Consider the following 10,852-nt stretch of genomic DNA (forward strand, 5'->3'; position numbering starts at 1 on the left):
TTATTTATAATTCTGCGGTGGAATGGACAGTTTCTTAAATTGCCAATGTTTGTTGCATCTATTTATCGAGAAAAAGTTCACTTATGGATTGACGACGGCATAATGATTCATTTTTCATGAAAAACCATCTCCTTGTTAATATTCTTATCGCACAGCTTCGCATATTCTCTTTATGCAGTTTTGAAAGGTTTATGGTATTCCAAAATGCTGTTTGAATCGTCGCGGCGAAAAATGGTAACAATATGGTGGTCATAGGGACCCTGTATTGTTCCTACGAATTTCCACGATGAACCAATAGCCCAGTGAAACAAAACTCCAGTTTTGACAAGTCAAATAGAGATTTATACTTTTGTCAACATTTTTTAATGTGTTAGTCCTCATTCAGCGTCAATTTGAGATCAAAATCCTGCATGAGGTGAATTTTGTGCGGATACATTTCGCTCAGCTACTTCAAGACTTCATTCTATTTACCAAAAGAACGCCGAGTGCCTGAGGTACCTACGTATACATATAACTATGTTTACAAACAACAGCTGATTTGCTATAAGACTGTACAATTAATTAGCGAATGAAACAGGAAATTTATTTACTTCGCAATCACGATGATGATGGAAATCGGAGAAGCGGCTGCAGCGGAGGTCCAGCCAAATCTGTCAGAAATGTAATTATGACTCTTGGTATGTCCAAAGCTCTTCATTATTATTATTAATTGAGATTCTACTGACTTCGATACAGCGAACAACTAGTCACTGTAACTGCAAATCGAGATGCACTTGCACGGGGAATATTACAAGCATATCAGCCTTCCCTGGAACAGATAAAGAAAGAATTGGATGAATTATTGTAAGTCAATGATTCTCTAACGATAATTTCCTTATTTCATTTGATACAAATAATTCGGTAGCATAAAGTAACTTCATGTTTGTTGCTGAAGGAAAAAACAAGACAATCTCATTGGAAAAATGCAATTCGAAAACAAACAGTTGACTGAGACTGCCGAGGATGGACAATGCTGTGCAATGGTAAATTAATTTGGGATATGGTATTTTTCTTTTGCATGGAGTTGAAATAGGAATTCATGAATTTGATAATGTAGCGGGAATTTCGCGGACAGGAAGTTACTCTAAAATTTGCATGCTCAATAATTTTATTCGAGAATTTCACGAGAACGTTGGGCGCTTACTCAGATGTTTTAGAGTGTTTTTTTTTGCAATAATAAATATGCCATTTCTGATGTGTGACAGTACGCTGTGATTAAAACATACCAAGACAAGTTGTTTCACATCAAGAAAGAAATGGGGAATATTCATGAGAAAACTGTGAAATTGAAGGTAAACGAAGATATACAAATTTTCTTCTTAGTATTTGAAAAAAAAAATCGAAAAATTGGCGTTGCTCCCCTAACACTGTTTTATAATTTAGAAACGCGCCCTCCGTCTACACCAAATTAAGCAGAAAGGAGTACCGTCAACAGAACATAGACAAGACGAAGTATCGCATTGTGAACAAGAATCCCAAAGAGAACCACCTTCGTCATAGTTGGAAATGTCATCAAAAACAACCGTAAAAAATATTTTCTTGGGAAAGCTTTGAATATTTTGTTCTACGAACTCTTTGGAACAGGTTGGGGTTTGAATTCGCAACGTAAATCAATTCCATTCCACTCATATTGAAAGATAATGTATTTAGTTACAATAAATGAACATAATTATATCTGTACAAATGTATATCACTTGTCTTTGGCTCAGTCACCAAGTAATTTTCCATTGACTTTGGGGCGCGCATTCTTCATCTTTCCAGCAGATAATATTAAAAGTTGTTTCGACCGGGAAGCCGATGATTTCGCGTTCCTCTTGAATTCGAAATGTAAAAGTTGATTCGTAAGTCCCAATGAAGTACCTGTTGAGAGTAAAAAATTGTACGAAACAGCATCAGCAAAAACTAGGAAAGTTGGAAAATCAAAATTACCTGGCATGAGAGCAAATTATTTGGTCGACGATGGCAACTCCTCCATCTTTAAAGTTTTTCCTCACATCATAGGGTGGAATATATCTCACAACTTTGTAGTTTCCCAATTGTAGCTTCAACTCCTCGAATTCTAGGGATTAATAAATATTATGATATGGTTTTGAAAACTCAAGCTCATTCCCATTCTCACCATGATCGCTACCATCTGTTGCGATAAAAATTGTGTCCAGTCCCAGTTTTTTTATTATTTTTTTCAACTGACGTGCAGTCTTTGAAACAGACGCTACATAATCACTGCGTCCGATAAGGAAGTCTTTTCGCCTCCAGTGTACCGCCAGGTAAGCACCACCGACGGCACTTCTCTGCTCCTGAATATTCAAGTTCATTCTATATTATAAAACATGATTATTATATATGAATAATCCGTCATAAATAAGATTGCGAATGACTGGATCAAAAATACGCATTGTTCCTCTTGCAACTGCTTAGCGTCTTGAGGAATTTTTCCATAGAAGATCTGAATATGCAAAATAATCATTATCACCTCTTCGTCAAGCCAATTCTGTGGCCTTATAGTCTTATCATTATCATCCGTCGAATTCAGATGTCTTCGCCTGAATTTCTGCGCAATTCCATCCAATTCTGGATTAAATCTCATACTTCGTCTCGCTCTCCAGAAGTTTTGGGAGCCATAGGAATCGTGAAGAGGAATTTCCACGTGGTCAAACATATAACTCCTATAAATCAATGTATTCAGCAGTAGAATACACACGACAAAATTTCTTAGACAATTCAAAACTCGTCGAACTGAGTGAAAAGAATTCCTCACTTGTATAATCCGGGCTCCAAATTTTGTACTAAATTGGATGCAGTTCCATGGAATAGTAAGCACTGGACATCCTTGGCAGTGATGTTAGTGTATCCCCAAAAATACCCTTTGACTTTGTCTCCCGATAGCTTTTTGAATCTAATATTCTGTTCGTCGCACGTTGTGACCTCATTTCTATCTCGAAAGTCATTATTTTCAAAAATTTTTGGGTCAGTTTGAAGCACGAATACGCGATCCAAAGTTAAGACTCCATTCGTGGAATCATAATCTGGAAAAAAATGATCATCAAATTTGAATTTTCATTCTCTTATGAAGATTCACGTTGGTGGGGCTAACAGGAATTACCCTTGAAAAATTGATGCATTTCAAGCACAGGAATGAATCTCATCAGACTAGGAACGTCGTAAAACACACCCCAGGGAATCCCAGACTGTTCACCAATGTCGTGGCTCCTCCAGTGGTATAAGTGATCTACGAATAGAATGCTAGTGGAGGAAAGAGTCGAGTGATTCAAATCTCAGGGAGTTTTAAAACGTTCGCGAGGTTCGACAGGAAAAATTGTAACCGTAATAGAGGAAAACAAAAGACGAGTGACAAGTTCAACGGGGGATCATTGAATGGATTACCCCACGGTGGTAACACCAAATTCCACTGATATATTTTATCCGCTTGATTCAAGTTATGGATGAAGACTGCCATCCTGACGTATACGTCCCTCCTCAGGTTAAATCCCTCGGGAGGATTGACATCGTATAATATATACCTGATAATATGAAAGGATCATATATTATCAAATAAATATTTTTTAATGGACAACAAATATCTGCAGCATTCGCATATCCTTTTGACATTGAAAAAAAATGGAGATCTCTAGTATATCTAACTGCCAAAGTTCCCACCGTTTATTTGTTGAATATTTCTGTCTTCCACAATTCGCCTGCTCTCCTGAATTTTGTGGGATTTCACAGTACTGTTCAGTCTCCAAATGAGTACACAAAATTTCATTAACGAGTACAGAGAAAAAATATAACTTTAAAGCACCTGAGAGCTTGTTGACATTGCACATGATGCAGTACAAATTTACAAGAAGTTTTCCTTGAACACAACAATGTCAAACTCAAATTTGAGGTTAAGTTGGCGCTATCTGATCCCAGTGCCCTCTGATGGACGAAAGAGAATTGAATGCTCTTTGTATTCATCAACACTGGCATGTATTCCATTGAGTCTACGTCTTAGACTAATTCAAATTTAATTTACAAACAAATTTTAATGGGAACTACGTAAAATCAATATATCCCTACTTCGCGGTTTATCGTTGCATGATAAACGGAATTAAGTTGATGGAAGGGGTTCCTAAATCGTAAAATGATCCGGTGATTCATAAGTAAAATTAGTCTTTGTTTCACGAGCCTTGACGGGTAGATGGGTTTCCACTCCAGTTTTCTCTTATCCGTCATAAACAGTCTGGAACATTTTAGCGAGTGTACGTATTCCAATGGGTATTCACAATTTACACAAATGTCATTTATTTGACAAGGAAAATTATGAGGTCACCTACCTTCAAAATACTTTCTTGGTCATTGATTGGGCCAATATATCTGCTAGGCTTTATGACGGAGTGGCAAACAGCAGTGCAAAATTGGGTGGAAATTACGATATATTTGGATGGAATACTAAGCTATTTTTTTCGACTTTGAAATCCTGCAAAATCACTCCAATTCTCGTGTTGGACGGACTTCAGAGCTATCTGAACTATTGGGTAAATCATCCCACAAGAAATAGGAAAAGCTACGGTAAAAATAGAAACTGCCTGCCACTGCTTACTCCTCACATAGGGTATAATATTGCGAGGAAACTTGGAATTCAAGTGATAAGGCCCCTAGCTCCAGCTGACGATACTGTTGCAGCTCTCGCTACAGCTTATGATTGCCCAGTTTTAAGCGGCGACTATGATTTTTATTTCTATGGGGTAAAATTCATACCCTATAGCAGTGTACATAAACAACCTATCCCAGGTGATGGTGGCCCATCAATATTATGTGAGCTGTACAACCCCTGTACGTTGTTTAATGAGTTGAGTGAGTTCAAACCATCGTTCCTCCCGTTGGCCCTCGAACTGCTGGACACGAAAAACATGAATTCCGCATTATGGAAAAATTTTTATTACGAAGTTTCGGAGAATCAGTCAATTTTAAGTATTCTCAATTGGTTAAGTCAATTTAAATCATTGGAGAACGCTGTGGCAGCGATTGTGAAGCACATCAGCGTTGAGAAAAGAGAAAAGGTCGCAGACTATCTCGAGAAGAGAATATGGGAATTTGGGACTATCTCAAGTGACATTCTACCATATTTACCACTGGATACCACAAAAGTTGATTATCTCAAGAAAAGAAGGCAGGAACAGCGTCTTCAATTTCGCCGATATCTTGACGTGACCAGAAAACGTGACTCACTGAGAGGCGAGGATGACGCAGAGATCGATAAATCGGATAAGAGCAATGAATGCGATTTAATAACCGGAGAGATGATCATCGCCGAAGCTCCTGATTGGTGGTGCCGAAACTTCATCACAACAGGGTCGCCGATCGGTATTGTTGATAAATTATTAATGTATTACATTAGAATGATCAAATTCGAGAAGAATGAATCGTTTCATCCAGCACACGAAGGAGAACTTCCAATGCTCATCCGAATTTCTGAACTGATAATATCGACTATGGAAGACAGAGAGTATGTGCTTAATGTGCCGATAACAGATCGTGATTGTGAAGTCAGATCTATCACACTGAAGAAATGGCCCGTAAATTTAGACCAATTACGGTCAGATGCAGCAGCTATGAGAATACGATTGATTAATGAGACTTTTGGAATCAGAAATCATGAAAATCTACACAAACTTCCAGAGACGTGGAGACTCTACGTCGTTACCATAACATATTGGATGAAGCGAAAATGTGAAATAGTTCAAACTGATGCTCATTTATGCTCTTTATTATTCACAATGCTGTTGGGACTTATCGATGATAAAATTGGCTTCTTTCGACGCACAGACGATTCGAAAGTCTACGAATGTGATAAATATCAGGTCGATGAGTCCAATGAATACGATACTCTAAATGTTTCTGAGGACGACTGTTCTGCTGCGGCTAATTTCTTCCAGTCACATTCGATGATGGGGGATGAGGAATTTGAGCATGTGAAATCAAATAATGACTCTGAGAATTTCGAACAAAATTTTTGGGAGTTTCAAAAGTGCTTCCAATATACACACCAATTCAATGCATTACTGGACTATCCCTACACCCCGTCACCTCTCCACAAATTCTACAATGCAACATTATTGTACCATGTCTTCACGAAATTCTTGAAAGCAGAGGACATTGATGAGAGCGTGATGGAGATTTTAGAAAAATCCCCGGGACTGATTTCTGTTTTTGAGATGCTCAAAGATGTCGTTCTACATGAACTAAATGAATCAATTACGTAAAACATTGTTCTGTATTTTTGTTACGTGCTATTTTTTTTTTTAATTTTAATGTTTATAATGTTCTTTTGATAACAATTTGTGCTTCGCAACTCTGTAAACCCATATGCCGAATAACTGATTAAAACATACTTTTTTGAAGATATATTTATTTACTTTTATTGAACTAATATACATCTCCGAAACTTGTATCCCAAATATATCCATAGAAACGGCCTTGATATAATGTCGAAATGTATCCACAAACACTAAAGGCTACATTCAACAACATATACATCATATATGTTTAATTGTACTTTGACAATACTGCAATGATATTACGTCATCGCCGAGTAATAAAACCAAATTTCCGAAATAAAATATATTATATCGCCGTGCCTCTTTCCAAATTAAGCTTCGTTTCTCTCGTATGTTCGCCATAAAATCGCTCCAATTTATTATTAAATTTGGCATTGCGTTCATTGATGTAATCAATATCTGCATCATCATTATGGGTTCGTCGTCTACTGTACTTCTCCCGCTTAGCGATCCTGAAATAAACAAAAACATTATTATTCATTCCCAAAGAAAACTGGTACATTTGAAGAAAACCCTTCATTATAAAAAAAAACTTACTGTTTTTCCAAATCGTCCACCATCTTGTCCACAGCTTCTTTTTTATCCTCGTGCAGTCCTTGAAGAATCGTATTCCTGTCTCCATAAAATGCTGGTCCCAGCTTTTCTTTAGCAGCTTCATATGATTCCATATTCGGTTTTATTCCTTTTACCAAACGATTGTACTGTCTTATCGTTGCCTGCTCGTAATCAGCAAAACCTGAGTCTGGATTTTTTCGTTTCTTTTTACGTTCGAGTCTTGCTGCCTCTAGTGCATCAATGTGAAGAAGTTTTTGTCGATCATAGTCCAGGCCCTGGAATTAAACGATAGTTAATTCTGAGGAGTAAAGACCCTTAACTGTCGATTTTTTTCACTGTAAATAATTTTTTACTGACCTTCTCTTCTGCCTCTTTCCTGGCAGTCTCATCACTCAGAATCCACTCAGCCTGCCGTTTCCTGGCTTCCCAATTAGTTGGTAGTTTCATTCTCTTATCCTCTTCAACAACTTCCTTATGATTTTGAGTTCTCGCTTCATTCTAAACCATAAAATACCCAACGACGGATATATCATTAATATTTACAAGCTCCTATTTACCTATACATTACGTCAAAAATTTTGAGGTTAATTCTACAGCATTGGGATTCCTGTACTTACCCTTTTGTTGTGTAGGTTCTTCAGCCGTTGCATTCTCTCAGCTTGTTTTTCGGCAAATGTTTTCTCTCCAGATAATTCTTGATCAGCCATTATTATCAACAAATTGGCGCAGATTCTATCAACACTAACAACAACAAACAACAGCACCAGAACCTCGAACAAACTGCTCTTATATCGATATAGTATCGAGAAGGACTCTGAGTTACCGACGGTCGCCCATTTATTCGCTGATGCTGCTACCTGGTAGAAACAATCCCGAAACTCACCCCCACTCAAGGCACAATAAACAGACCATAACTAAAGGCAAAGTAGCGAGTCCGTTGGTTGAATTTCAGAGGTGGAAAACGTGAATGTAATGGAGATTAAGCAAAGTGGGGGTGGAAAAGATTAGCCCGACCGACTGTACAATTCATCACGGCGTGAAGTGCTTTATTCTTTACCCCCCTGTTCATTGGAAAGCAATACCCCGCGTACCCATACATGGATAGGCTTCTGCCTTGTTGGCATATAGTGCGCGAAAATTGGACAAACTTCAAAAGTGAATTCAGCTGTTCGTCGTGTACGATGTGAATGAAGTTGCTGCTGAAATTGGTCGAACCAAAGGTCCCTTTTCAAAGACAGTTGGAGAAAAAGCCCAACAGGTCTGCGGTGTAGCACTTCCTGCGAGTACTCGGGGATATAAACAGTGCAATAATAGAACAGAATATGGAGACGCTCGAGTCAAGTAGACTGTGCAGACTGTGTGGAAAATACACACCCGATTTGGCATTTGATATTTTTGATGAGAAGGAAAATCATGCCCGGAAAATCAACGCCATTCTTCCCATTTCAGTAATTAAATTGATATTTATCGATTCTTTTAGTAAACAATAGTATTGAAGAATTTGACTATATTTTTAACTTTTTGACTAGCTTTCTTCATTATCTTTTCTACTGCAATAAGGGAACAAATGGGGGGAGAAGCTATGATTAAATATCAGAATAGTTCTCTCGCATTTAATGTTATCACCATTAAGTATTTTTATTTTATGAATTCTTTCCTGTCACGCATGTGAAAGCTAATGGATAGCCTAATGAAGTGATTTTTTTAACACTCTGACATTCTTCCTCCCTTTATTATTGTTTTTTCTTTTGCGATTTATTCTTTAGGATTTCATTTAGCCCGGTTTCAAGATTTCCTCTTCAATTGATTCAGGGTATCAGCTAAGAAAAATATAATGTAGTCCGCATGTTATTTTTGAAATATGCAAACGTGGGGTCGTAAAAAAATGCATATGACCAACAGAAGGATTGATTTATCTCTCCAGTAATTAAAAAAAAATTCAAGCGTTTTTCTTGTTCTCCACTATCGCATTTCTTCTTTGCTTCTTCACTCCTTTCGCTTGTGCTGTTGGAGAGAAAGTGGCCCAGGAGGATAGGAGCACTAAATTTCTAGCAGTCTACTGGGAAATGAAAAATCTAATTGACCAATGAGTCGAAGGAGGAGAGAAACTTCCAATTAATGAAGCAATCAATCTCTAATTCGGAAGACTACCAGTGTGAAGACCGGGAGACTGCTTATTTCCATACAGTCTATATGAATTAAACAAAATCAAGGGGTTGCTATGTCCACACATCACATGACATTCAGATTCTAAATCTTGTCTTCATTCCATAGGTTCACGAGATGGATTTCCTTCCAAAATTCATGTGCTTTTTCTGTAACTACAAGCTGGCAGAATTCTATAAATTTTACAACAAGTGCCTGCAAGCAGATGAGGAGTTGAAAAGCCAGTTATCGTGGATGTCCCCGCAGAGTGCTGACGAAGCAAAAAAAACCGAACATCTTCCAATGGTGGAGATTAAAAAATATAAAATTCAAGACGGTCTAGATTTTAATGTCGATAAAGACCGACATGACACAGCGAGAAAGGAAAAAGAACTTAATTTGATCAATAATTTGAGTTATTCGAATGATTCTTTGACCACCGGGGATACAAAGTGTACGCACCATCATTTGAATTTGAATCACGATGACATAAACATGAAATTGAGTTCATCAAAAAAAATGACTAGTCAATGGAGACTTTTTTCAGAAAATCATGTGCAGAAGAATAATTCGAGTAGTAATTCAGTTATACGCAAATTGAGATCGAATAGGAGCAAGAAATCTCCACATATATCGGTGAAAACGTCTGCTATTGGGTCGTCAAACTCGAAAATCAATGCCATGTGGGATTCTAAATTATTGAGGGGAGTTGAAGTGAAAGTGGAAAAAATTAACGTTGATAAACCTGAATTATTTAGGAATCCCTGTCACAGGAATCAGTCTCACATTTCTAAAACACGTGAACCGAAAAATTGTAACGGAAACTTTGTCAAGTGGAGAGTATGCAAACGAAAATGTATGAATACCTGAAGATAACAGTCGCAAGAAAGCTCCCAGCAAATCATGACGTTGAAAACAATTGCGTCGTCAAACAGAGATCCAAATGAATGTCATTTTCAGAAACATTTTAATTTTATAATAATGTGTGGATAATTAACTAGGCATTTTGGACCATTGTGACCTTTATTCTATTCTATCTGCAGAAATCGCTTTGAAATTTTCTAGAGTGAAGAGAGTTTTACACGATCCAATGATGATTGATGCAATTTATTGGCTCAATTTTCCAGAATAATTCAATATAAATAAATAAATAAAGTTCTATTGTGTGATTTTTATTTTACGTCTTCGTTTTTTATCTTCTCTTCTCTTCTTCTCAGCATTGGCGAGATTCATATATTTCTGTTTCTGATCGATTGACATTTTCGTCCACCTTTTTCCAGCGAGTCGGGCCATTAATGTGACTGGCTTTTTCGGGCTCTTACTCCTTAATCTCAAGAAAAATATGATAAATGGATTTGTCGCATTGGCAATCTTTCCATTTTTAACATCATATCGATGTACATGATGTCTTGATGAGTTAGGTGACGATTTATGTGCATCTGTGCTGCGCAAAAATTTTAACGACTGAATAAGAAGACTTTCACTCAATAATTTTAAATATTGTAAATTAGTTGCTGATTCTTTCGGCGCGTTTACCACAAAAAAAATTTAAATAGTTTAGTGGCCAAATAGTAATCGTGTTATTGAAATTGCATTTACCTGTTAGAGAATTTTCCAGGGCGTTCCTTTCGGCATTCATGGTGCGGACAATGTCTCTCCCCGATCGACCCCCTGTTACCCATGTCATAAAGTCCTAGTTTTATGACATATATTTATCTCATTACCCGAGAATTTTCATGGCGTTTCTATAAAAAATTTCCAATGTCAGATGAAAAATACTATCGAGGTTGGCC

The 10,852-nt window shown here is 37.2% G+C and overlaps 6 protein-coding genes across 12 annotated transcripts; 3 read left to right on the forward strand and 3 right to left on the reverse strand.

Annotated features, from left to right (window-relative positions):
* Positions 1-251: 251 nt before the first annotated feature.
* On the forward strand, positions 252-1,727 carry LOC135166398 (biogenesis of lysosome-related organelles complex 1 subunit 6). 4 transcript variants are annotated; one of them, XM_064128556.1, is made up of 6 exons: positions 258-494; positions 578-661; positions 736-843; positions 935-1,022; positions 1,245-1,331; positions 1,423-1,727. In XM_064128556.1, exons 2-6 carry the CDS (start codon positions 603-605, stop codon positions 1,537-1,539), a joined length of 459 nt encoding a protein of 152 aa, XP_063984626.1. In that variant the 5' UTR covers positions 258-494; positions 578-602; the 3' UTR covers positions 1,540-1,727. The 4 variants fall into 4 exon arrangements, with proteins under 4 accessions (XP_063984628.1, XP_063984629.1, XP_063984626.1 ...); XM_064128558.1 differs by lacking the exons at positions 1,245-1,331; positions 1,423-1,727 and adding an exon at positions 1,097-1,238 and having other exon boundaries at positions 252-494; XM_064128559.1 differs by lacking the exon at positions 1,245-1,331 and having other exon boundaries at positions 256-494.
* Positions 1,665-4,034, reverse strand: LOC135166383 (GDP-fucose protein O-fucosyltransferase 2). 2 transcript variants are annotated; one of them, XM_064128536.1, is made up of 8 exons: positions 3,839-4,034; positions 3,424-3,560; positions 3,143-3,268; positions 2,798-3,065; positions 2,513-2,705; positions 2,159-2,336; positions 1,969-2,098; positions 1,665-1,899 (listed from the first exon to the last, which is right to left on the reverse strand). In XM_064128536.1, exons 1-8 carry the CDS (start codon positions 4,015-4,017, stop codon positions 1,749-1,751), a joined length of 1,362 nt encoding a protein of 453 aa, XP_063984606.1. In that variant the 5' UTR covers positions 4,018-4,034; the 3' UTR covers positions 1,665-1,748. The 2 variants fall into 2 exon arrangements, with proteins under 2 accessions (XP_063984606.1, XP_063984607.1); XM_064128537.1 differs by having other exon boundaries at positions 3,697-3,963.
* An 80-nt stretch (positions 4,035-4,114) lies between these two features.
* Positions 4,115-6,428, forward strand: LOC135166374 (uncharacterized). The gene has a single exon (XM_064128512.1). It carries the CDS (start codon positions 4,293-4,295, stop codon positions 6,282-6,284), a length of 1,992 nt encoding a protein of 663 aa, XP_063984582.1. The 5' UTR covers positions 4,115-4,292; the 3' UTR covers positions 6,285-6,428.
* Positions 6,414-7,707, reverse strand: LOC135166396 (pre-mRNA-splicing factor Syf2). The gene is made up of 4 exons (XM_064128554.1): positions 7,532-7,707; positions 7,272-7,412; positions 6,897-7,189; positions 6,414-6,811 (listed from the first exon to the last, which is right to left on the reverse strand). The coding sequence occupies exons 1-4, from the start codon at positions 7,619-7,621 to the stop codon at positions 6,646-6,648; spliced, it is 690 nt and encodes a 229-aa protein (XP_063984624.1). The 5' UTR covers positions 7,622-7,707; the 3' UTR covers positions 6,414-6,645.
* A 92-nt stretch (positions 7,708-7,799) lies between these two features.
* Positions 7,800-10,234, forward strand: LOC135166391 (uncharacterized). Of its 2 annotated transcripts, none has more exons than XM_064128549.1 (2): positions 7,800-8,362; positions 9,189-10,234. In XM_064128549.1, exons 1-2 carry the CDS (start codon positions 8,237-8,239, stop codon positions 9,927-9,929), a joined length of 867 nt encoding a protein of 288 aa, XP_063984619.1. In that variant the 5' UTR covers positions 7,800-8,236; the 3' UTR covers positions 9,930-10,234. The 2 variants fall into 2 exon arrangements, with proteins under 2 accessions (XP_063984619.1, XP_063984621.1); XM_064128551.1 differs by having other exon boundaries at positions 8,220-9,129.
* LOC135166400 (uncharacterized) lies at positions 10,218-10,825 on the reverse strand. 2 transcript variants are annotated; one of them, XM_064128561.1, is made up of 2 exons: positions 10,659-10,825; positions 10,218-10,498 (listed from the first exon to the last, which is right to left on the reverse strand). In XM_064128561.1, the coding sequence occupies exons 1-2, from the start codon at positions 10,744-10,746 to the stop codon at positions 10,218-10,220; spliced, it is 369 nt and encodes a 122-aa protein (XP_063984631.1). In that variant the 5' UTR covers positions 10,747-10,825. The 2 variants fall into 2 exon arrangements, with proteins under 2 accessions (XP_063984631.1, XP_063984630.1); XM_064128560.1 differs by having other exon boundaries at positions 10,218-10,503.
* Positions 10,826-10,852: the final 27 nt, after the last annotated feature.

This window comes from Diachasmimorpha longicaudata, chromosome 10 (assembly GCF_034640455.1).
Source record: "Diachasmimorpha longicaudata isolate KC_UGA_2023 chromosome 10, iyDiaLong2, whole genome shotgun sequence".
Lineage (NCBI taxonomy): Eukaryota > Metazoa > Arthropoda > Insecta > Hymenoptera > Braconidae > Diachasmimorpha > Diachasmimorpha longicaudata.

Excerpts from the sequence above, each read along its gene's own strand:
- LOC135166398 (XM_064128556.1), top strand. The coding sequence starts at position 603 with ATGATGATGGAAATCGGAGAAGCGGCTGCAGCGGAGGTCCAGCCAAAT. Across the intron at positions 1,023-1,244 it reads ATGGACAATGCTGTGCAATG|TACGCTGTGATTAAAACATA; the intron begins GTAAATTAATTT and ends GATGTGTGACAG. Across the intron at positions 1,332-1,422 it reads AGAAAACTGTGAAATTGAAG|AAACGCGCCCTCCGTCTACA; the intron begins GTAAACGAAGAT and ends TTTATAATTTAG.
- LOC135166383 (XM_064128536.1), bottom strand. The coding sequence starts at position 4,017 with ATGGAATACATGCCAGTGTTGATGAATACAAAGAGCATTCAATTCTCT. Across the intron at positions 3,561-3,838 it reads CAATGTCAACAAGCTCTCAG|GTATATATTATACGATGTCA; the intron begins GTGCTTTAAAGT and ends TCATATTATCAG. Across the intron at positions 3,066-3,142 it reads AATGCATCAATTTTTCAAGG|ATTATGATTCCACGAATGGA; the intron begins GTAATTCCTGTT and ends ATTTTTTTCCAG.
- LOC135166374 (XM_064128512.1), top strand. The coding sequence starts at position 4,293 with ATGGGTATTCACAATTTACACAAATGTCATTTATTTGACAAGGAAAAT.
- LOC135166396 (XM_064128554.1), bottom strand. The coding sequence starts at position 7,621 with ATGGCTGATCAAGAATTATCTGGAGAGAAAACATTTGCCGAAAAACAA. Across the intron at positions 7,190-7,271 it reads GGAAAGAGGCAGAAGAGAAG|GGCCTGGACTATGATCGACA; the intron begins GTCAGTAAAAAA and ends GTTTAATTCCAG. Across the intron at positions 6,812-6,896 it reads GTGGACGATTTGGAAAAACA|GATCGCTAAGCGGGAGAAGT; the intron begins GTAAGTTTTTTT and ends TGTTTATTTCAG.
- LOC135166391 (XM_064128549.1), top strand. The coding sequence starts at position 8,237 with ATGGAGACGCTCGAGTCAAGTAGACTGTGCAGACTGTGTGGAAAATAC. Across the intron at positions 8,363-9,188 it reads ACGCCATTCTTCCCATTTCA|GTTCACGAGATGGATTTCCT; the intron begins GTAATTAAATTG and ends TTCATTCCATAG.
- LOC135166400 (XM_064128561.1), bottom strand. The coding sequence starts at position 10,746 with ATGACATGGGTAACAGGGGGTCGATCGGGGAGAGACATTGTCCGCACC. Across the intron at positions 10,499-10,658 it reads CCTGGAAAATTCTCTAACAG|ATGCACATAAATCGTCACCT; the intron begins GTAAATGCAATT and ends TGCGCAGCACAG.